The sequence below is a fragment of the Phodopus roborovskii genome, unplaced genomic scaffold (genome assembly GCF_943737965.1).
Source record: "Phodopus roborovskii unplaced genomic scaffold, PHOROB, whole genome shotgun sequence".
NCBI lineage: Eukaryota > Metazoa > Chordata > Mammalia > Rodentia > Cricetidae > Phodopus > Phodopus roborovskii.
Window position 1 is genome coordinate 19,775,001 of NW_026126448.1, and position 22,959 is coordinate 19,797,959.

General features: G+C 39.4%; 2 protein-coding genes across 10 annotated transcripts in view; both read right to left on the bottom strand.

Moving 5' to 3' along the window:
- Epb41 (erythrocyte membrane protein band 4.1) overlaps positions 1-22,959 on the bottom strand; it is a 118,246-nt gene that overhangs the window by 65,606 nt on the left and 29,681 nt on the right. For all 9 annotated transcript variants that reach the window (XM_051188970.1, XM_051188969.1, XM_051188965.1 and 6 more), the window contains exons 2-5: positions 11,424-11,901; positions 6,914-7,123; positions 5,954-6,058; positions 2,133-2,175 (exon numbers count right to left, since the gene is read on the bottom strand). In XM_051188970.1, coding sequence (XP_051044927.1) covers positions 2,133-2,175; positions 5,954-6,058; positions 6,914-7,123; positions 11,424-11,894 — 829 coding nt within the window. In that variant the 5' untranslated portion in view covers positions 11,895-11,901. The remainder of the gene's footprint in view (positions 1-2,132; positions 2,176-5,953; positions 6,059-6,913; positions 7,124-11,423; positions 11,902-22,959) is intronic.
- Positions 8,056-8,863, bottom strand: LOC127225455 (mitogen-activated protein kinase 13-like). The gene has a single exon (XM_051188973.1). It carries the CDS (start codon positions 8,848-8,850, stop codon positions 8,284-8,286), a length of 567 nt encoding a protein of 188 aa, XP_051044930.1. The 5' UTR covers positions 8,851-8,863; the 3' UTR covers positions 8,056-8,283.

Here is a 22,959-nt window from a genome sequence, read left to right on the forward strand (position 1 = left end):
CAGTCTTTCAAATTTCCTGCTTCACTGAAAAGTCTGCCAGATACTATGTGGCTGTAGGCTGAAGATGGATGCCCCAACATTACAGAAGAACTTTGGGTGACTGCCCAGCCAGATGTCTCTGTCATTTCTAGAGTTTTGGAGTTGCTTACAATATAATTTTTCTTTACTCAGGTAAGATTATATCCTTCTGGGGTCTTTGATTATAGTTTTCCTTAGTTATGATAAAAGATAAGTTAGATATAAAACTTTATATTCACAAAGATAGGATAGATGATAGAGTATTCTCATTAATTTTGTCAAATACAAATAAACATTTTAAATATTGTAATTGCAATTCTTGCTTGATAACTGTTTCATTATATGTAATTTTACTGTGTTAAAGTTAAAACCTTCCTTTTTGATTGGACAGAAAGGGGGAAATGATGTGTGATGTCTTTTTGTACGCTGTGAGTATATGTTGTTCTCATTAGCTAATAATAAAAGCTGTTTGACCAATAGCCAGACAGGATAGGGTTAGGCAGAACAATCAAACTGAGGACTCAGATGAGGAGAGGTTGAGAAGACACCAGCAGTCGCCCAAGGAGCAACGTGCCAGAGCACCACCAGAAGATCAAGGACCACATGGCAATACAGGTTAATTTAAATGTAAGACCTAGCTAGTAATAAGTCTGAGCCAAAGGCCAAATAATTATAATTAATATTAAGCCTCGAAGTAGTTATTCGGGAACTGGTGGAGAAACTTCCAGTTACAATAGTAATTATAAAATAATAAATTTCAAGCTTTTATCAGTGAAGAACAAATGTAGAAAGTTGCCAATGCAAAAAAAAAAAAAGAAAAAAAGAAAAAGAAAAAGTTTTGTTTCTCTATTTTAAGAATGCTAAACCAATGAAATAAAAGAATGCTAAAACAGTCATGTACAAGGTCCAAAGAAAAACATTTCATGATAACAAAAATGTTTCAGAAACGAGTGAACAGTTCTGGTTGGGTGACAGAGTTAAAATCTGCTCATCAGGATGAGTAATAACCACTGTATTTTCTGGAAGTTTCTTCAAAAATAAATGAAGCTAAAGTGATAGCAGGCTGGCCTTAATCAAGACAAACCATTGGGTCTGGGGCTATGAAATATTAATCTGCACATTTTTCATCCCAGAACAGTAGTGTGACCAGGGCATGCAACAGTAAGATGCTCAAGCTACTAGAGAAGCCCCACTGCCTGATGGCCAGTGGCAAACATGTCTTCCTTCACTTTTCCTTCCTTAAATTTGCAAAAGGGTGACAAGTACAACTTTCCCTATCTCAGGGCATGCCCAAAATCTTGAAAAGTATTGAACTCACCTTTTTCACCGAAAAGACATACGTGTTAACTTTTCTTAGGCATAACCAAATTGCCAACATCACTGCTCTTTAACTTAGAGGCCACTATTAAATAAAGAAAGGTTCACTTAACACAAGCCTGTGACAGTCTATCTGATAACCTCAGAGCTACTAAGCAACGAGTATGCTTGCAGCTTACTAGACAAAAGGTGACTCATGGCCTAGACATGGTGGTGCAGGGCCACACCAGAAAAGCACACAAGTCAGAGATTTCCATTTAATATTTTCAGACAAGTTACAAAAAAGAAGCTACCATACAGAGGGGGAAACATGGAGAAAGCTAGAACACGGGAAAGTAAGGCCCTGAGTTCAACCACCAACACCAAACAGAAAGAAAAGGACCAAAAAAAAAAAAAAAAAAAAAAAACAATAGTCTAGAACAATAAAAGGACCAAGATCCAACAGCAAATTCCTCCTAGTGGCTGACAGTCTCTGTCTCTGCCATTTTGAGAACTGACTCCATTTTTGTTATTTTCCAGCCTTCTGTTACTCTCACCTAGTCCTACTTGTCCAACTTTTCCTAGTTGGTTTTTGTTTTGTCTTTTAAGGTCAAAATCTGACCTACATCTCAGTAGTGTCAACCTCTACTGTGTTTTTCTACTATGGAATTGGCCCTTCCAGGGAAAACCTTTATCTTCGTTTCAAAGCAGTCTGCCACAGTCAGGCCTCTCAAGTGACTGACTCACAGCCAGTGATAGCTGGAGATCCTCTGGCCCAGCTGAGAAAGAGAGAACTATAAAGGGCTGTATCCACTTACCTCGAACCTGTTTTTTAATTTCTTTGGCAGAATCCAGCCATGTCTGTAAAAAGAAGAAAAGGCATTCACATGGAGCTCCAGAACACACAGACAATTCAGCATTGGAGGTAGCTCCCTGGCCACCTTGGGAAAACACCTCCTGATGAACCTACATTTCCCTGGAAGCTTTTGTGTTAATTTAACAAAGCATAGTTGTTTCTCAGCAGCAAAAAAAAAAAAAAAAGGAACCAGAGGTTGGTTTGAATCCATGCTCCAATATTCCTGACTAAGTACCTAGAGCCTCTCTGTACCTAAATTCCCTTATCTCTAAAATATAAATTTTGTCATAGTACCCATTTTAAAGACCTGCTCATATATGTAAGCCTGATTGTAAGCAGAAAATGTGAAATAAGCATGTGCTATTTGCAATGTTAGATTGGTAAAGTTCTAGAACAATGAGTAAGTGACATCAGCCAAATCTTATTTTCTCCTCTAAACTTTGGTCTTGTTCAAATTTTCTGTCAGCACAGCCTCTGGTGCACGGTTCATTGCCCAGTTAATGTTTACTGAAATGAATATATCTTGCCCACTCCAATCTCCAATCTCTCTCCCTTCTATGTTTTTCCACCCCACTTAAGAGTCTATATAACATCACATTAGGCCTCTTCAACCTGTAAGGTCCCCTGCAATGTACTGGCACTTTAAAAAAGCAGTTTCACTATTAACTGTACTTCATAGGACTCTATGAAAGATGATTAAAGACAAAAACTGCTCAATTTTTAGTAGAACAGCTTTTTCCTTCCTTCTTTCTTTCTTTTTTTTTTTTTTTTTTTTTTTTTTTTTTTTTTTTTGGAGATAGGGTCTCATTATGTAGTTAGATCTAGCTGGTCTGGATGGAACTTGAGGTATAGACCAGGCTAGCTTTGAACTCACAGAATTCTATTTTCCAAGGGCTGGGCTTAAGGTATGTACCATCACACCCAGCTTATTTACATTAGATTTTAAATTATTAGACCATTTTAAACTATAAGATACAGCCAGACGATGATGGCACATACTTTTAATCCCAGCACTCAGAGGCAGAGGCAGGAGGATCTCTGTGAGTTTGAGACCAGCCTGGTCTACTGAGCGAGTTCTAGGACAGCTTCCATAACTACAAAGAAACCCTGTTTGGAAAAAAAAAAATTGTAAGATACATTTTGGGTGAAACTTGGTGATAGTATTCATGTTTGCATGTTCATGGTTCTCAGGTTTAGTCCCCAACAACATGTGCATGTGCAGACACACAAATATACAGATCAGTGAAATAGCAAAGTAAACACATAAGAATTATAACATTAACAAAATTCCAGGAGCCCTATTCTTATCTAACTAACCCTTTTCTTCAAAAGATTTAAAATTCAATTTTGGTAGTTCCTGGGGTGGGGAGTGGGGTAATATCCCTTCCTCACCACTTATCAACACAGACAGAGCACAGAATGACCAAATATATGCCCTACCAAATGAACAGGCTGGACCACTATACTTTTACACTTGGTTATATACCACTTTGACAGTTATAGACAGTCACCAGCACAGAGTATATGCATAAGAGTGAGGATTAGTTTCCTTTTATATTCCCCCACAATTGGCATGGATGACTAAGAAGTATTTATTAATAACTACCATTTACTATGAAGCTGTTCTACAGTATAAAAAATGAAATACATATGTGACTGCAGGTAGCTCAACAGGTAAAATTCATGTCATGTAAGCATGAGGATCTGAGTTTGATTCCCAACATCCAGATAAAAAAGTTGGGCTTGGTCGTGCATACTTACAATCCCAGCACTTGGGATGTGGAGACAAGAAGACCCCTGGAGCTTGCTGGTCAGCCATTATATACAAACCAGTAGGTTCCAAGTCCATTGAGAACCCAGTCCCTGCCTCAAAAATAAGGTAAAGAGCAAAAGAGGAAGGCTTCCTGGCACATGCGTGTACACTCCAGCATGAGAGCACACACACACACACACACACACAAATTAAGTGCATACTTGTTTGAGCCCTGTCATAAAGGAAGTATCTGAATGCTTCCCTTTGCCTCTCATTTGGTGGAAAGGCAGCTTATATGCAACCCAAAATGCTTTACTAATGGCAACTTTCTATCAGGTTGGAGAGGGTGTCTCCCACAGCAGAGAGCTCCATATTCTCCACTGTTTTAAGAGACTTCCCAGTTCTTCCTTCCAGAGAACCTATGAGAAAATTTAAGACTGAGGCCAAAACCCCTATCAGGCTGACACTGAGAGGCAAATCCAGATTTGTGTCAATCACAGAGCTTCAAATCTAAGCTTTCTTGAAGGGACTGATGTGAGCTGGTGCAACAGGAAAAGCACCACCACTAAGTCTGAGTCCAATCCCCAATCTCTTGTGACAGAAGGAGAAAACCAATTCACAAAAATCATCCTCTGACCTCCACACATGTACCCTCCCTATCCACAGCCCTGTCCCCCAAATGAATTAATGCAATTTATAATTGTTTGAAAAAGATCAAAAGCCAAGGTTAAAAACAAATCAAAAGCAAAACCAAGACTTTCTAGTTATAATAAAATCAGTATCTATACTTCTACGCTCAATTTAAACTATTTAATTCTTGAGGCTGGAAAGAGCTCAGCAGTTAAGAGTACCTCCAGAGGGCCCGAGATCAATTCCAAGTACCCACGTGGTAGTTCATAACTATCTGTAACTCCAGTTCTAGGGCTTCTGACACCCTTACACAGACATACATGCAGGCAAAACATCAATCACATAAGATAAAACTACATTTTAAAAAATTTTCAATTCTTGGTGTTTTATTTAGCCAACAAGTGTATGTGAAATGATTCCAGGTGGATTGCATCATCATTATTTAAAAGACTAAAAATCACTAATGAAGGGGATGATTGGGGAACAATTTGCTTGCCCTGGATATGACCACAGCAGTGATATGGTAAAGCTCGGGGCATTTCAGCACGCAGATCCAAAGGAACTTTAGGAAATAGGGGAGTCTGAGTCTTAAAATATGAATCAGCCAGAAAAAGAAGAACTGAAAATAATTAGATGGGCACAAAAGTACAAAAGAGTTGCTGTGCATAGTTCAGCATAACCGCAGCACAGAGGCAATTATGGAGGAGAGGTAAAACTGAAAAGCACAGTAAGGGTTCAGACATGGAGACCATATTCTGTGCTAAGAAGCCTGGGCTTCATCAAGCTCAAGGCAAGTAGAAGCCACTGAAGGGTTAAAAATGAAGGTATGGCATTAATTATAAGGAGTGTGATTAGACACAGATACTGCAGTTCAGTAAAGGATATAGTTCTTGCTTTGTGTTTTAAGACAGGGTTTTCTCTGTGTAGACCTGGCTGTCCTGAAACTCACTTTGTAGCCAGGCTGGCCTGGAATTCACTGAAATGTGCCTGCCTCAGCCTCCCAAATGCTGGGATTAAAGGACTGTACCACCACTGCCTGGCAGGTTCAAGTGTCTTTTCACCATCCATCAGCTGTACATCCTTGATATGGGATAATCTTGCTAAACTTCAATTATTTTATCATTAGAATTATAGGGATAAGCATAGTAGGTATCTTCTCTTGATGATGAAAACAAGCACATTATTAATTCTCTTTTTAAAAAAAGGTAAATTCTAGAGGAAAATCTGTAGAGACTATATTCATCGGTGTTTTAGAAAGGTAGGTATAAACATTGTTACCAACATGGGAAGAAGTAGGTACAAACATTGTTACCAGCATGAGACCAGGCAGGCACAAACATTGTTACCAGCAGGAGAACTGAAATTGCCAGCTGCTTATACTGTCTGGTCTCCTTCCTTACCTTAGAAGTTGCACTATCCCAAACAGCTAAACCAAAGTAGTCTTCTTCCAATAGATTGAGGTGCTCACAAACTCGCTTAAGCAAATCCTGCCCCTTAGCATGTTTCTGTGAAGATACACAAACATTAGTTAAGGGTTCTTCTCATTCTTGTACTCATCATCCAATTTTTCAAAAAGTGTTATTTTCCAATTCCATTTTTTATCTTTGATAACTAATAAACTCTCAGATGGTGACACAGTCTAAATAAAGCATGATTTATAAATCTCTTCTCTTCCCTGATATGTCAGCTTATAAACAAATATATTACAGCGCGGAAATCATTTTCAAAGTAAGTACCACCAAGAATGAAGTCCCTACAACCCTTCAGAGAAGTAAGAAACAGCCTATAGACACTAGCTGTTACAATAGCTATTCAGTATTGTTACAAATCATTTTCCTTACAAAGTCAAACCACTCCTAAATCTGGGAACTTAAACTCTTACTTATAAAGAAGCATGCCTTAATTTACAGACTGTGATTTAAACAGCAACCTCTATTTACCAGCTAATCAACTTAGTCATTCAATTAATAATGGCTTCTCAATTGTAAAGAATTTTTATATCCAGAGCCTTTTGTGTGTTAGGACTGAACTGCAGGTGCTTTTACTACAAGACATCTAGTAATTTCTTTTTAAACATAATCATAGGGATAGCTGGAAATATTATCAAAATTCAGCCTATCTTGAGAAATCTGGTTATAAAGAAAAAAATATATATATATATACATAAAGTAACCACACACTTAAGTCTCAAGATCTCAACAGATTCAGGGAGGAAAAAATAAGACAATTTCCCACCACTTCATTTAAAGAAAGCCACCATTAACATTTCCGTCCACAGAATGGTCCTCAGGGTAGGTCTTGTCTTCAGCAGCCTCACACCCCACATGAAGAAATTATAGCTCTGATTAAAACGCACTCACCTCCACCACACACTCATAAATTGTGTCATCCAACAAGGAGACCTTGCAGTGCATGTCTCTGTGTCTCCTGATGGGCTTCTGTGAAGCCTCAGGCTCTCTTTCTGGTTTTAACTCGGGGTCGTCCTTCACTCCTGCCCTGGAGCACTCTTCAATCCCTTCCTCTTCCTTCGTTTCAGATTCCGGATCCTCTCTGTGTTCTTCCTGAGCTGGCTAAACACCCATGACAACAAGTTAGTGAAAAGACATTCACAAAATGAGCTACACACACTCCTACCTGCAGTTAGTACCCCCACCAATAAAAATACAAACATAAAGAAACTACTAAAACAAAAATAAGTTGAGTCATATCAACTAGTTCATTTTTTCTAACATGTATTATGGTTTCCCAAAGATGTTCAGACATGACTATTTTTAATTTTTTCAGGTAGAATCCTATCAAATTGGTGAGTGACTGTGAGACACCAATCTATTGCTCTCAGCATTACATAATATAGTCTTCCTGACTGTAACATTATATGATATATATGTTCATCAATTTTTTTGTTGCCTCTATTCCATGGTCTCCCACTTAGAAAGGTAGCCTATAAACTGTGAATGAAATGATTTGCCACAGACTTTAAATTATATACACAGCTAAAAGAAGTGCTTGACACATCTGCATTAAGAAAATGAAGGTACCAACCTAAAAACTGTGGCTCCGCCCCAGCTCTTCTCTACTTTCCTACATCCAAACAAGGATGACGAAGGAAGAGCAAGACCGAAAATGGCCTCCTCCAGCAATTGTTAAGTCATCCCAATGTTACACAAGAAAGTCAGAATATTTTGGCACACATTTTCTTTTTTTTTTTTTTTTTACTGAGGATGGCTTTGGTTCTTTAGCCAGCAGAGCTAAAAAGAAGGAAGGACGAAGGGAAGGAGGAAGGATGGATTGACTCTTTCCTGCAGCCTCTGAGGGAGCACGCCCTTCCAGGAACCCTGGTCTTACTCTTCTGACCTCCAGCAATGTGAGGGAAGACATCTCTGTTGCTTTAAGTCCGTCCTGGTTTCTGTGCTGCATCTACCTCAGAAGCAGACCTGTTGTGGCCCTCAGCCTGGCTCACACATCCTCAGTCCCATTCCTCCAGGAAGGAGAGGACCCCATATCCAGCTTCTCCCCACATTTGAGTTTTAATACAGCTGCTGCTATCACAATTCCCCCACCCCAAGCCAGCAGGCTGGAAATCTGCTTCCTCTGGAAGACACTTTTGTCTGCTCAGGAGGCTACATTCCCATAAGCCCTGAGACATAAGTAGTGACAAGAAATATTGGTCCTGAGGCAGAGTGTGGGCCTGTCACAGTCCTCAGGTTCAGCTGCGTGTCACAGCCCATGGTCACTGCAGCTTCATGCCACTCCGTCGCCGAGAGTCCTTCCTGGCGATGGGACTGAAGTTGGAGACCTCTTTGTAGATGTGCTGTTTCCACTCATCCACAGTGAGCTTCTCCTGTTCTAAGACATCAGCAAAAGGCTGCTGGGCCTCTGTCTCCTCCTCCGGGTCGCGGATGGGTTCGAAAAAGGGGTGAGCAAGTGCCTGAGTGGCTGTCAGACGTTTGTCCACATCCAGCTCCAGCATCTTATCCAGCAGGTCCGCAGCTTGGGGACTGGCACGCGGGAACAGCTGAGTGAAATCCTTCTTGGGGCTCTGAGGCAGAGACTGGATGTAGGATTTGGCCGCCTTGTCTTTCAGCTTCTGCACAAACTCAGCTCCTGGCACCCCGGTCACTTTCAGGATCTGGGTCAGCTGGTCCAGGTAGTCCTTCCCCTTGAAAAGCGTCCTTCCGGTCAGCATTTCTCCCATGATGCAGCCTACAGACCAGATGTCCACTGTCTGGTTGTAATGCATCCAACTGAGAATCACCTCAGGGGCCCGGTACCAGCGCGTCACCACGTAGCCGGTCATCTCGGGGTCTGCATGCCGTTGGCACACATTTTCTTACTGATTTTTTTTTTTTCTTAAAGACAGCTAACTAGCCTCAAACCTGTAGTTTTCCTGCATCAGTCTACTAAGTACTGGGATTAAGGGCCACGTTGGACTATTTTCTTTCTTTCGGCACAATAAATTTATTGAGAGTTTTAACTAAATTCTATGAATTTTTTTTCTTCCAAAACAATACATGGTTGACATTTAATTTAAAAAAAAAAAAAAAGGATTGAGTTGTTTGCCTGTGGCATTAGACTCGGGTGGCTGACAGGCTTGATATAGTCTTCACAATCATGTCATGCAGCCTCAGTATGGGCTTCAGGTCATGTGTGTCCTATCCCACTGAACTATTTCATATAATAACACCTTGACTGTGGCTCCTAGCACCTACACGTGGGTGGTCACCAGGCTTGCAGTAACAAGCACTTTATCCCCTGAGCCATCTCACTGGCCCATCATTTAAAGTTTTTAACTTATCAAGGTCCACCTATCCTAGAACCTGGCTTACACAGTAGGTTTTCAGTACTTACTTTTTATAAATAAATATTTAAAACTAAAAATGTGAGTGCTGGGTATGGGTGTGTAAGCCTTTAATTCCAGCACTCAGGAGGCAGAAGCAGGTTGATCTCTGTAAATTAGAGGCCAGCCTGGTTTATATAAGAAGTATAAGACCGTCTCTCAAACAAACAAACAAAGCTTAGTAGGTAATGCTAGGAAGATGGATCAGTCAGTAAAGTTTGCCATGCCATTTGCAGTCCTTACTGTGATTCCATAGATCTCATTCATAACTACTGTGTTAGTTTGAAAGAACATGGCCCCCAAAGGGAGCAGCACTGTTAGGAAGTGTGGCTTTGTTGAAATGGGTGTGGCCTTGTTGAAGGAAGTATGTCACTGTGGAGGTGGGCTTTGAGGTCTCATATATACTCAAGATACCTTTCAGTATCTTAGACCACTTCCTTTGGTTGCAAGCCAAGATGTAGGACACTCTCCAGCATCATGTCTGCCTGTATGCCACCATGTCCCACCATGATGATAATGAGCCGAACCTTGCTGTGGTCATGGTGTCTCTTCCCAGCAATAGAAACCCAAAGACAACTACTATTTAGTGAGTCTTGATTTTTGTTTGTATATGTGTATGATTCATATATATGCTATGTACACATGAGTGCACATTTAAGGAGTTGGTTCTTGACTTCCACCTTGTTGGGTCTCTCATTTCTGCCACTGCACTATTCGGTCTAAGTTAACTGATTGGCCCACAAGCTTCCGGTGAGTCTCCTGTCTCCACTCCTTATCTTTCCACAGGAACGCAGAGATTATAGATTTGAGCTACCACACTCTGCTTTTTAAGAGGGTCTTAGGGATTTGAATTAGGTCACCAGGCTTGTGCAGCAAGCCTTTTTACCCATTGAGTCACATACCCAATCCTGGATCTTATTTTTAATATTGTTTCACTAACAGCAAGTACCTATTATGATCTCATCCTAAAGTCAGCCTTTGGCACTTTGAATATACGAGTAACATTTCTAGAAATACAAGTAATAATTTTAGAAAAGCCTAATGAAACTACATACCCCAAACTTTAGACCTTTCACAGAAGCACACACAGGATTTAAACTTTAACAACCCAGATAATGTTAAAAAGCTACAGAAGTAAAATTTTGAAAATAACTCTTACTTTGTAAGCAGTAAGACTGAAAACAAGTAAGATTTCTAGAAAACAGCTTGAGTTATACTAGTAGTGCTTTTACATGTTTTTGGACAAAAGAATAACTCATGTTTATTTATACAGATTCAAAGTTAAAGCTCTGTATGAATAAATACTACAGAGGGGCCAATGAGATGGCTTATCAGGTAATGGCACTTGCTACCAGTTTGATTCTTGAAGACCATACTGTGGAAAAAAGAGACTGATCCCCCAAAGCTGTCTTCTGGTCTCCATATGCACACTGTGATACATGCATGAACATGCATGTGTGCACGCACACGCGCGCGCGCGCGCGCACACGCACACACACACACACACACACACACACACACACACACACACACACAGGACGGAATTGAAATGGCAATAATGTGTTCCATAGAGCATATAGGCCAAATAAGACAAGCATGGCTCTGATCTGTCACATACACTGGGATGGCCTGACTCCATCACATGGATTAATGGAGACTTTTCACAAAAGGGCCACACTGCCTGATAACTATTCTATCCCTAATTCCACCAATATGAACTCAATACCACTCACTTCTTTCTGGCTCTCCCATTAATACTCAAATTTGTCCCATTGTTACAGCTAGATGATACATGGACTGAACAAACTCATTCGATAGTTTTCTTTCATTTCTTTGATTTATAGAGTATATTTTTAAAGTCAGGTTTCAACTGATTACATTAATTTCTTTAGAGCAGAAACTCTTTATGTTATTTATCACTATCAATGCCTAAGTCAACTGGCTCATAAGAAATAATGCCAAATATTCTTCTATGAAAAGTACAGCATATAATGCATCTTCATTATACTCTCATCCACAGTCATATGCCTTACCTGTGTTTCTATACTGCTTAGTGAATGAAGATCCAAAGATGGGTCTGTTTTGAGTTCAGGTTCAGGAGCTGCAATAGGAGCCTTTAAAATGATGTCTTCATCAAGGCTGGTTCCAAATTCTAACTCCTTTTGACCTCCTTCTCCTTTTTCCTTATCTGACTCTGCTTCTCTGCCTTCTTCTTCAGAAACCTGAGACTTGGGCCTTTTGAGGAATGAGGAAAGCAGTCGTGACAAGCCTCTGCTTTCTGACGTCCGTTCCTTGTTCTTGGTCAAGTCTTCATGTGTCGGAGTGTCCCCATTGGATGCTTTCAGCTTCTGCTCACACTGATTACCGCCCTCAGCTGCCGGTTGGGAAGCCTCTTCTAGTTGAATTTCTTGTTGGCCTGAGTTTGTGGCTCCCTCACCTTCTTCCTTCTGTTGTTGGTGCTGAGAATTCTCAGCTTCAACCACTAAACTCTTCTCTGTTGTCATGATGTTCCTTTTAAAAGGAAGAGGAAAGGGCAAACTATTATAGGAAAACACATTGCTGCAGGCCAAACCCCTAAACCTCAAAAGGCTAATATATTTGGATTTAAAAAACCAACAGAATTCCATCCATTAAATAAAATACCTTAAATAAAAACACAAAAATATTTTACCTATACATCCTGGATAAATTATTAATGCCTGAATTCATTTAAAAAAATAGCTATCTTAAAATAGTATCCACTAAGGCCATGTAATGAAATACACCATAATTAAACTCAATGCTCAGAATTGTACATAGCAAATATACCTTTTATTCTCCTAAAAAAGGGCCTTATCTGGGCCCTGTCCTTTCACAGTGTCAATCAAAAATGCAAGATTTGCAGGAATCCCAAACCCTAGGGATGATTAAATTAGCAAGTTCTGCAAATCTTTTGTTTTTCTTCCTCACATTTCTTAGCATGAAGACTTCTCCATTAGGAAGAATAAACACAGAATTCTGATCATTTACTATCAGAGTTGACAAGAGCAAGGACAAGTATACAGTCAAAATAACCACACAAAAGATGTCCTTTGGTTTCATGATGTAATACCAAATTATATCTGCTCCCAGAGGCATCCGACTTTAAGCTCTTCAAAACACTTTTTCTTCTGAGAAACGTGATTTTGAATGCTCAGCATTTTTGAAAGTAGGAAGTGAAACCATTATACTGGGGGGGGGGTGAGAAATAAAAATGCTGTAGGGGAAAATTTTAAAAGCCAATGTTGATTTACTTTAGGGGAGAAGGCAGGCTACAAACCTCACATATTTGAAACTTGACGGTGTCTAGCCTTTTGATGTCAAAGCGCCAGTATTCCTACTCAAGCCTCGCTGTAAGAATCAAAGGGCACCATCACTGCTGCTCCAGTTCAGATGTCAAGTCTCTGAGAGAGGCCTCCCAGGCACTCAACTAAAGTAGCGGCCAACAATGACAGCCTCTCAGCCCTATAACTCTTTTGACCTTGTAGATTTAACTTGTTTACTGCCCTTCCTCTATATCCCTCTCTCCATCTAAAATACAAGATTTCATGTTGTTGTTTTTCTCGAGGCAGGGTTTCTCTGTAGCTTTGGAGGCTGTCCTGGAACTTGCTTTGTAGACCAGGCTGAGTCTTTTTTTTAAATAGAGTAATTTATTTTTAATCTATGCATGTGTCAATATAGATGTGTGTGCAAATGCCTGAAGAGGCCAGGGAGGGTGTCAGGTCTCGTGGAGCTGGCATTACAGGCAGTCGTAAGTCCCTGTAGTGTGAGTGCTGGATAACAAACTCGGGTACTCTGTAAGTGAAGTAAGTATGCTTAACCACTGAAGCAACTATACAGCCCCTGCGTCTTTCTTACCACTGTATACCCAATGCCTAGAACAGTACCTGTATGTACTAGAGATTAAGTGTTTGTATATGAGGTATATGTATATGAGAGTTTGTGAACATGTATGGAGGAGGCCAGAGGTCAACTTCTGGTGTCTTCATAAATCATCCTCCACTTTACGTTTTTGAGACAGGGCCTTTTGCTGGACCTGGAGTTCACTGCTTTGGCTAAGTTGGCTGTTCAATGAGTTCCAGGGATCTGACTAGCTTTGCCTCCTCAGTGCTAAGAATTGCAGACATGTGACACTGAGCTCAGTTTCTTATGTGGGTGCTGAGGATCTAAACTCTGACCCTCATGCTTTTAGGGCAGCGGGCACTTTTCTGACAGATCCATTTCCTCAGCCCCTTAATACAAGGTTGAAGTTTTTGGGTTTTGTTTTTGTTTTTTTTTGTTTGTTTGTTTGTTTTGAGACAGAGTCTTACTGTGTAGCTCTGGCTGTCCTCGAACTTACTATGTAGACCAGGCTGGCCTCAAACTCAGAGATCTGACTGCCTCTGCCTCCCAATTACTGGGATTAAAGTGTGTACCACCACTGCTTGGCTTATTTTTTGTTTTATTGAGAATGCCAGAGGGCAACTTGTGGGAATCCATTCTCTCCTTCACCCCATGGCATCTGAGAACTAAACTCAGGTCAGACTTGGCAACAGGTGCCTTTATCCTCTGAGCCATCTCACTGGCCAAATAAAAAAATTTTATGACTTGATTTCACCTGAGTACATCTGATGTCTATAAACTTCAAAGGTACCCTCTAAAATATGCAAGCATACTCATTCATCCATCAAATCCTCATCAAGTATTTAGTACCTAAATGCCAATGTTGCCACAGTAAACAAAACAAAGCAAACAAGGTTTCTATTGCAGAGCAGTTAACTCTCTCAATTCAACTTTGATACAATGAAAGAAGAGTGCGACAGGAATCTTAGAATAATTGCATATGCATGGAACAGAGCCAGGAAAAGGGAAACAACTAATACTTAAACCAGGCACTGTTTTCTGTGACAGGGCCCTTATCTACTTTATGGGTCTTATCTACAGTATCTCAAACTTTTCAATAACTTCACCCCACCCCCACAAAAAAAAGCAGGAATCTTCTGATCTTATAACTAAGGATATTTGATTCAAGAAATACCCAAACATGCTCTGTCTCATAGAATCCTGGATGCTAAGTTGGGTCAGGACTGATTAATACTTGGATGGGAAAGAGTAACTTGTTCAAGCCAACACTGCTAGTAGTGTTGCAAGACATTACAAATGGTGCTGAAATAAATGAAGGCATAGAATAAAAAGAAAGCCCTCAGAAAGACCTTTACTCTCATCTGTTTTTAAACATTAACAGTACTTTAAAAGTAATAATATTTAAAGAAGTACATCTAATCTCATTTCCTAAGTCATTGAAATGACTCTGAGCAATAGAGTATGAAATATGGTCTTTACAAACACTGCACAAAGCATCTACCAATAAACACTCAGGTTTCATTTTTTGTTTCTTAGTCACACCTATACTTTAAGAGAAATAAAATGATCATCATCTTCATATCAGCAAAAGAAAACACATATATCCCAAATGATCTTTCTTTACACAAACACAAAAGAACAACACAAAAGAAAACCGGATGCTGAACCTGTCTCTGTGCCAGAATACCAAGAGTACCATGATAGTCTCTTTGCAAAACTAAACAAGGAAACTTTAGGAAGACACACTATTGTCTGTGAGTTGCACATACGCTTCACATCTGCCTGACCAAAAGGGAACAGAATTCATCTCTGTCCTAAAATTTTATGACACAGAAGACTTTACATCAGCTTCTCTCATAAGGACCTGTAAAACATTGCCAACCTATCATCAAAGTCTTATCAGGCATGAAAATAACTTAGCTTCTGATAGTCCCGAACTTGCAACTTTAGTAGACAGAAGAGTATTCTTGTGTTTTAGGGTTTTTTCTTCTTCTAATTTTAAAGCATCATCTAAGGATATCCCTATAATTGCCTGTATAGGAAAAGGTGTCTTCTATCAGAAAGTGCTGAATAAGTACTCTAGTTGCTATACATGCAAAGATGGTAACAATTCATGTGCTTTTCTACTTATTAAACTTCAACCAGCACAGAATCAACTAGTCATCTTGTTAAAATACAGATTAAGTTCAACCCACTTGGAACACAGCCTGAGAGTCTGTCTTCCTATCAAGTTTGTTGCTTATGCTACTGGTGCACTGAAAACACTTTAAGTAGCAAAGCACAAACCCCACAAAGTCACTTCAGGAAGGTACTTCAAAATGCCTAATGAACAAAAACAGCAAAGAGCCACTTCTCAAAAGTGGAATACGAACAGTGGGAAAGCTTTACTCAACAAATGCTTGTTAAACTAATACAAGAAGCAAACAAAGCCCCAGGTTATTAATCATGTGAGCGGAACTATTAACATTCTTTAAAACTCAAAATCAGACCTTGGAATTTTTTTAAACACAGAAGTGTGGCAATGCCACATTTCCCATGAAGACATGACACTTGCCCAGATCCAGCATTCTGGATATCTTCTTTCATAAAAATCTTTTACCATTAGGACACAATGATTAAGACATATAAAGAATTACAGAATAATGGGGCTCAAAGGTTAAGAGCACTCTGCTCTTCCAGAGATCTTGAGTTCAATTCCCAGCAACCACATGGTGGCTCACAACCATCTATGAGATTTGGTGCCCTCTTCTGGTGATGGGAGATGTCATTCTGTAAATACGTTTCTCATACTGGTTAATGAATAAAGCACTGTTGGCCAATAGGAAAGCAAGATAGGTGGGACTAGGAGACAGGGAGGAGTCTAGGAAGTAGTAAGGAGGAGTGAGCATAGAGAGACTGGAAGGACCAGACGCTGGCCCCATTCCCCGGTAAGATTAAACCACATGGGAATACTTAAGTTAACAGAAATGGGTTAATACTTAAGACAGAGCTAGCCAATAAGAAACTAGTACCTGGCCATCAGCATTTATATCTAATACAGTGTCTTTGTGTGTTATTTGGGGCTGGCATGGCAGCGGGACAAGACCAGCAGCGGACAAAAAAACCTACTCCTTACATTCTGGCATGCAGGAATACACAGAGGCAGAATGTTGTATACATAATAAATAAATCGTTAAAAAAAATAAAGAATTACAGAATAACAAGAATCAATATACTTTGCCACAAAATTGGACATATATATTTTTTTTTTAAAAAAGAGAGAGAGTGGGATGTGGTAGCACACATCTTTAAGCCCAGCACTCATGAGACAAAGGCAGACCAGACAGAGTTTGAGGCCCACCTGACCTACAGAATGAGTTCTAGGAAAGACAGGGCTATACAGAGAACAGACAAACAAAAAACAAATAAGTAAACAAAAAACTGGTTTTTGGCTTTTTGAGACAAAGTCTCAAATAGCCCAGGCTAACCTCAAACTGTGTATATAGCCAAGGTTAACCTTGAACTCCTGATCCTCCTGCCTCTATCTCCTGTGCACTGGGACTAACAATGCATGCCACCAATTCAGCTCAATAAATAATTATTTTTCAGTAGCTCAAATTTGTCCTGGCAAATCAGTGATGCTCACTATCAAGTTCTTCAAATTACAGATGGCAGGCTGGATAGCTAGAGAAAGATACAAAGTCAGCAGCAAAACCAGGACACCCTCTACAAATGGACACTCACTGCTGAATGGTGCTATTCTCACCCTGGATACAAAGCCCAAAGGAAAGTATCTATTTACTTCATGTCAGAGAGGCCTTTTGATTGTTGTAAAGGGGGGAAAAAATCAGTACAACGTTGAAGACAAAGTGATGAGGCCCCATTCAGACTCAATCTTAATCCTCCAAACCCTGAGAATTTACCGCATCTGGAATCAAAGATACTTTTGTCCTAACAGTGTGCATCTGTTATCTTCAGGCAAATCAGATTGCTAAAGGCCCCATACTAAGCTGATTGAGAAGGCCAAGTGAGGTCTTTCATCTTCTTAATTTTTTTTAATCTTCCTTAAATTAATATAGTTGGTGTTCCAGTAATGCTTTTTATGTGGAAAACTTTGTGAGAACAGTACAATTTGGTAGCATTTATAAAAGCTTTCCTTGTTATCCACATTTAAGGATAGAGTTTAATGATGTAATTATCTATTTTACTCTTCAAATTAGCTCACAGATTATCTAAACAGGTGTAAGGTTTGGGCTTAGGTTTCGGATACACAATTCTAAAGTAGATAAGAAATACATACCTAAAACTAAAAGGTAAAACCTACCATTTAATCTAACAAGGAGTTGAATGGAATCAGGACTGTTAAGTAACAGAGAACACTCAAAAGTAAGTGCTTACAACTCGAGTGGCCAAGAGAAGCTACACTGAGAAGGTGGCTTTTACGTTAAGAATGAATAAAGATGTCAGTAGAAAACAAAACTCAGCTTCATGAACAAATGGAATTCTAGGCAGAGGAATTAGCATTAGTAAGAACATCGTAAGTCCTTAGGAACCAGTAAGATTCCCCAGACTGACTGGAATAAGATCACAATAGAGAGGTAGGATGTACAGTTAGAAGAGAGCTATCATTTAAAATTAGATTGCAATTGAAATAATAGCAACAGCAAGCATTTATTATCTACTTGACACCACACATTATTCCTAATGTTTGCCACGTTATTTTGTAACTATCCATAGTCATGCTCATTTCCCAGATAAACAGCCTCTTCAGAACTTAAAAAAAAAAAAAAAAAAAAAAAAAAGCTTCAATTTAGTGTCAACCTGTACCTTAAAAAAAAAAAATTAATAAACCTTGGAGTGGTAATTCTATTGTAAATTCTCAGGCTAGTAATTGTCTGTAAAAATCTGGTTGCTTGGCAGTTTCTGTCCCAGAGCTCTCTATACTCTGTTAAAGGAGTGTGATTGCTGGGATGGTTTATCCGGCTAGCCAGCATCATTTCTAGTGTCTTCCTGTTTGAAGCCCCACACATGTGTACTAATTTCTCTTTCTATGAGATATATTTGAAGGAACAGAGAGACAAGGAGATGACAGTTTGGAAAGACCTGATTGGCTAAACAGTTTGTCCTGAAAACAGGAGCGTTTCTGAAACTCTCTAAACAGGAAGCGAATAATAAGTGGAGACTGAGAGAAACTACACAAATGGCAGGGTAAATCCAGGTTATCGGTGAATACACACAATGGGAATCCCTAGGGAAGCTGAAACTAATACTGGGTAGAGAAGGTGGGGAGCTTGAAACCAGCCTTAAGAATTGCTGCTGCCCTAGTCTCCCCAGCTCCCTTCCAAGTTCAGGGCTTGTCTTTAGCACGAGCACTTGCAGGCCTGATCCTAAATGTACTCTATACTATATCTCCCCTGGCCCACTCTGATGACTTAAGACACAGCATGCTGAGCACAGAGGCACAGGCCTGTAAACCCAGCACTTGGGAGACTGAGGCAGGAGGACCTATGAGTTCAAGTTCACCCTGGGCTACAGGGTGAAAGAGCCTGTCTCAAACCAAAACAAAGAAAAGACTACAACAACAGAACTATACTAGGGAGAGAGACTCTCACAGCTATCTGAAAACACAATGGTACTCAAGTCATTAATCAAACCATAACCTAAGTCTTCTTGTCCTTCCCAGCCCCGTCCATTACTTGGGACACAAAGAGTTGGTGGTTCATCTCCACTACCATCATGTTTGTCAAGTCTACTCTTCTAGCTCAGTCTACAGCCCCTTAAAGGATCTAGCCTCTGCCCACCTCATTAATCTCCAATATAACAGCTCAGGAGAAAAATATCTAAAGTCATGACTGGTTGGGCCACAAGAGAAATGAAATACAATTCTAAGACAAGAGATCTTTAGCTACATTTCTAATGCTGTAGAGTCAGAGAATTCATTTGACAATTCACTATGTATTTTAAGAATGTACAATGTTACAGGCACATGGCTACTAGAAGAATCCATCAGTTCACACTAATTATATTGTGCCTTAAAACTCCCATTCAGTTCTGGTGATTCAAAGATGATGACACTTTTACCAAACAAAATATAAAATAATGGAATTTAAAGCGGACACAGGTGATCCCTCCAGGAAGAATTCACTCTCCCTGGAAATTATAAAGATAGTTGTCATTTATATAAAAACAAAAAATTTGTAATAATCAAAGACATTTAATAATTAAATGGTCTGTGTGGGAACTCAGCTTATTTTAACCATCCCTTGTTAGTTAGCCATGGGAGTGGGACCTAGGATTCTCTAAGGATAACCAAAATGCTCAACAGATGCTCAAGTGTCTCATTCAAAACAGCATAGTAGTTACATGATTCCTATACACACCTAATTATTTTTAGTGTGTGGAGCATGTGCCTCAAAATGTATGTGGGTGAAGGTCAGAGGACAACTTGAGAAGCTGGGTTTTCTCCCTCCACTGTGGGCTCTGCAGATGGAACTTGGGTTGTTAGGGTTGCAAGGCAAGTGCTTTTACACACTAAGACATCTCACCAGCCCTCCTACATGTTTTAAATTACCTATAGTTAGCTTGCAGAACCTCACACAATGTGAATGCTAACAGTCGCTATACTATATTGTTTAGAGTAATAAGGTAAAAAGTTTAATATTAAGGGATATATTTCCAGTTTTTGGAGATGGTTGGATTGTACAACTAGCAGACATGGAGACTAGACTATCGCCAAAAACATTCAGTCAGAAGATGAATGTCCATGTGTCATGGAGGCCAAAGAAAGGATTCTGCCAAGTGGGACCTTACATTAACTCAACTCAAGGCTTTCTTTCAGGGCCAACATTTTACAGAAAGAAAGGTAGGAAAGGAAACAAAGAGCTGTTAGAGTAGTAATGCCAATGGGTTATTTTAAAAGTTTACATTGTAAAGCCAAGGTTACCAATTAGATTAGGAGAACTAAGAAAAAACAAGGGATAAAGACCCTTTTACTTCTTTCTCAGAAAATGCAATCCTGGGACAGTCTTTGACGCAGGGAAAAAAACAGTTGGAACATTGAAGTTTTAAGAATATGCTAGAAAATAGCTTGTTTCCCAGTAAAATCAATTCTTCCCAAACCACAGGAAAATGCCTTCCCTTTATAATTCAATTTAGATGCACTGACAGCACTTCTGGAAAAATAAGAGACAGACACATCAATGTGGTTTTTAAAATAAAAAAGGCAATCCTCCCTCTGACTCTTTAAGACTTATCTGCCACACTGCATGAATTGGGTGACACTCAGCATGAACAGGCTGTTTTCAACAACTTGATTTTAATTTATGTAATTTCTATGGTGACTAATATCGTTGGATCAACTTATTCAAAGATATTTTTAAATAAACAGATTCTTACTCATCTCCTTCTAAGAACAAAAAAAAAAATGTCCTATATTTCTCTGTAAAACTTGAGCTTGAACTTAAAAAAAAAATGTCAGGTACATTCTAGATATATTAATACTCTAGCTTTCCAAAACGAATATCAACTAAAGGAGAAATGAGGCAAAATCCAAAAACCCAACGCCATTTTCCACAGAATGACTTTACATTCTTTAAGTCTCAAAACATGCTATTCTAGTCAGTCTCAGCAGAAATCTTTATAAAATTGTGTGTGTCTTTTTAGATTTTTTTTAAATCTACAGAACGCAATTAGACTTTATTGATTTAGTCATCACTATGAGCTTTGATTACTATGCACAACTGATGTCCTATTGGCAGAACAAAGTTCAAGGAGTGGCTGGCTCTCTTCCAGCCTTGAAGTTTGCCTTTGATAATTCTGTTTGTTCCATAGCAGTCAGTCAGCTCACACTCTGCTCGCAAGGAGGCCTGTCAACAAGCAGCTTACAACATCTCCTGTCCTAATGCACTAATCTACCATTAACTGAGAAGTCAAATGGCCATCCATGTTAAAATTGTGTTCAAATTAAGAGAAAATCCTAAGAACAGAAAGATTGAGTCACATTACTGGAAAGCCTCCAGTGCATAGATTTTTATGAAATTGATCTTAGTTCTTCAAGTAACCTCATAAGTCTACTCTGAGGTTTCCATTATAAGGTGACTAGCTGAGGCTATCGGGTAAGTGACCTTTGGAAAAACCACATCAATATAATGGCCAATGTCTTTCTTTCCAGAGTATTCTAGTTTGTGTCTCTGTTGTGATAAACACCATCACCAAAAGCAACTTATGGGTGTAAAGGGCTTATTGTATCTTACAGGGTACAATCCATCACAGAGGGAAGCCAACGCAGGAACTTAAGGCAGGAGCTTGAACCTGCAGACTGGCTTGCTCAGGTAACTTTCTCATATATGCCTGGACTACCTGGCTAGGGGTAACACCACCCACAGTGGGCTGAGTCCTTGCACTCCAATCAGATGAGGCTCTTTCATCCCAGGTGATTCTCAGTTTGTGTCAAGTGGACAGAAACAAATGAGCACATAGAGATATTAAGTCTTTTTTTTTTTTAATGTACATTGGTGTTTTGCCTGCATATATGTCTGGGTGAGGGTGTCAGATCCTCTGAAACTGGAGTTACAGATGGTTATGAGCTGCCATGATGGTGCTGGGAATTGAACCCAGGTCCTCTGGGAGAGCAATCAGTGCTCTTAACTACTGAGCTATCTCTCCAGCCCTGACAATAAGTCTTTAATGCTGTTATTTCTAGAAGATGTTGCACCCATATAAACTCTTCAATAAAATATGAACAAAGCACAGCAATAATTTAGCCTGACAAATCTAACACAGAGAACCACCCAGAAGAGTCTTTGTTTGTTTATTGGTATGTTGGGTGGTTGGTGGCTTTGAAGACAGGGTCTCTTTCTAAGTAGCTCTGGTTGGCCTGGAATTCACTATGTAGAACAGGCTGGCTTTGAACTCACATTGATTCACCTGCCTCTATTTCTCAAGTGCTGGGATTGAAGGCATGTGCTACCACTGCCTGGTGTGAAATTCTTAATAACATACCAACAATTTAAAAAAATAAAGATAAATACAAACAGCCTAATATCTAGCTACGAAGACATTTTTAGCAGAAACTATGGAACTTCTTTTACTCTCTTATGTGATCTCAAATGAAAATAAAACACACTGGTGCCCTTTTAACCCCAGCACTCAGGAGGCAATGGCAGGTGAATCCCTGAGTTTGAGGCCAGCCTGGTCTACAAAACAAATTCCAGGATAGCCAGGGCTACTCAGAGAAACATTTTTTTTTTTGAAAAGCCAAAAGAAAAAGGAAACACAAAAATAAGGGTGACAGTATTGTAAACTTGATTCTGACAAATAAATACTCATTCTAAAAATATTTAAAAATTTTTAAAATCGACTTTACACTAGTAAAGTTCACTTATACAAGAACACTAGCTGATGCTGAAATGTGATATTGTTAACAGTGTAAGGTAAAGCAGAGACTTGCACAGGGCCACGGCTTGTTTCAGAAGCGACTTTGACAACTGGAAAAGATGTAGCAGCTATCTAACACACTACTCGATATAAACACACTGCAGACTATCACTAGACATAACACAGGAGGAGTCATGACACAGTATAATGGTGGGAAACTTCAAATAACTTGCTATTTGCCAAACTCACCCAAGTAAAATTTGATGATTACTTTCTTTCTCTAAAAGTCTCTTGTTGGTCCTAGTACCTCATGCTTATAATACTGGCATTTAAGAAGCTGAGGCAGGAGGATTA

Coding starts and splice junctions, on each gene's coding strand:
- LOC127225455 (XM_051188973.1), bottom strand. CDS start 8,850: ATGACCGGCTACGTGGTGACGCGCTGGTACCGGGCCCCTGAGGTGATT.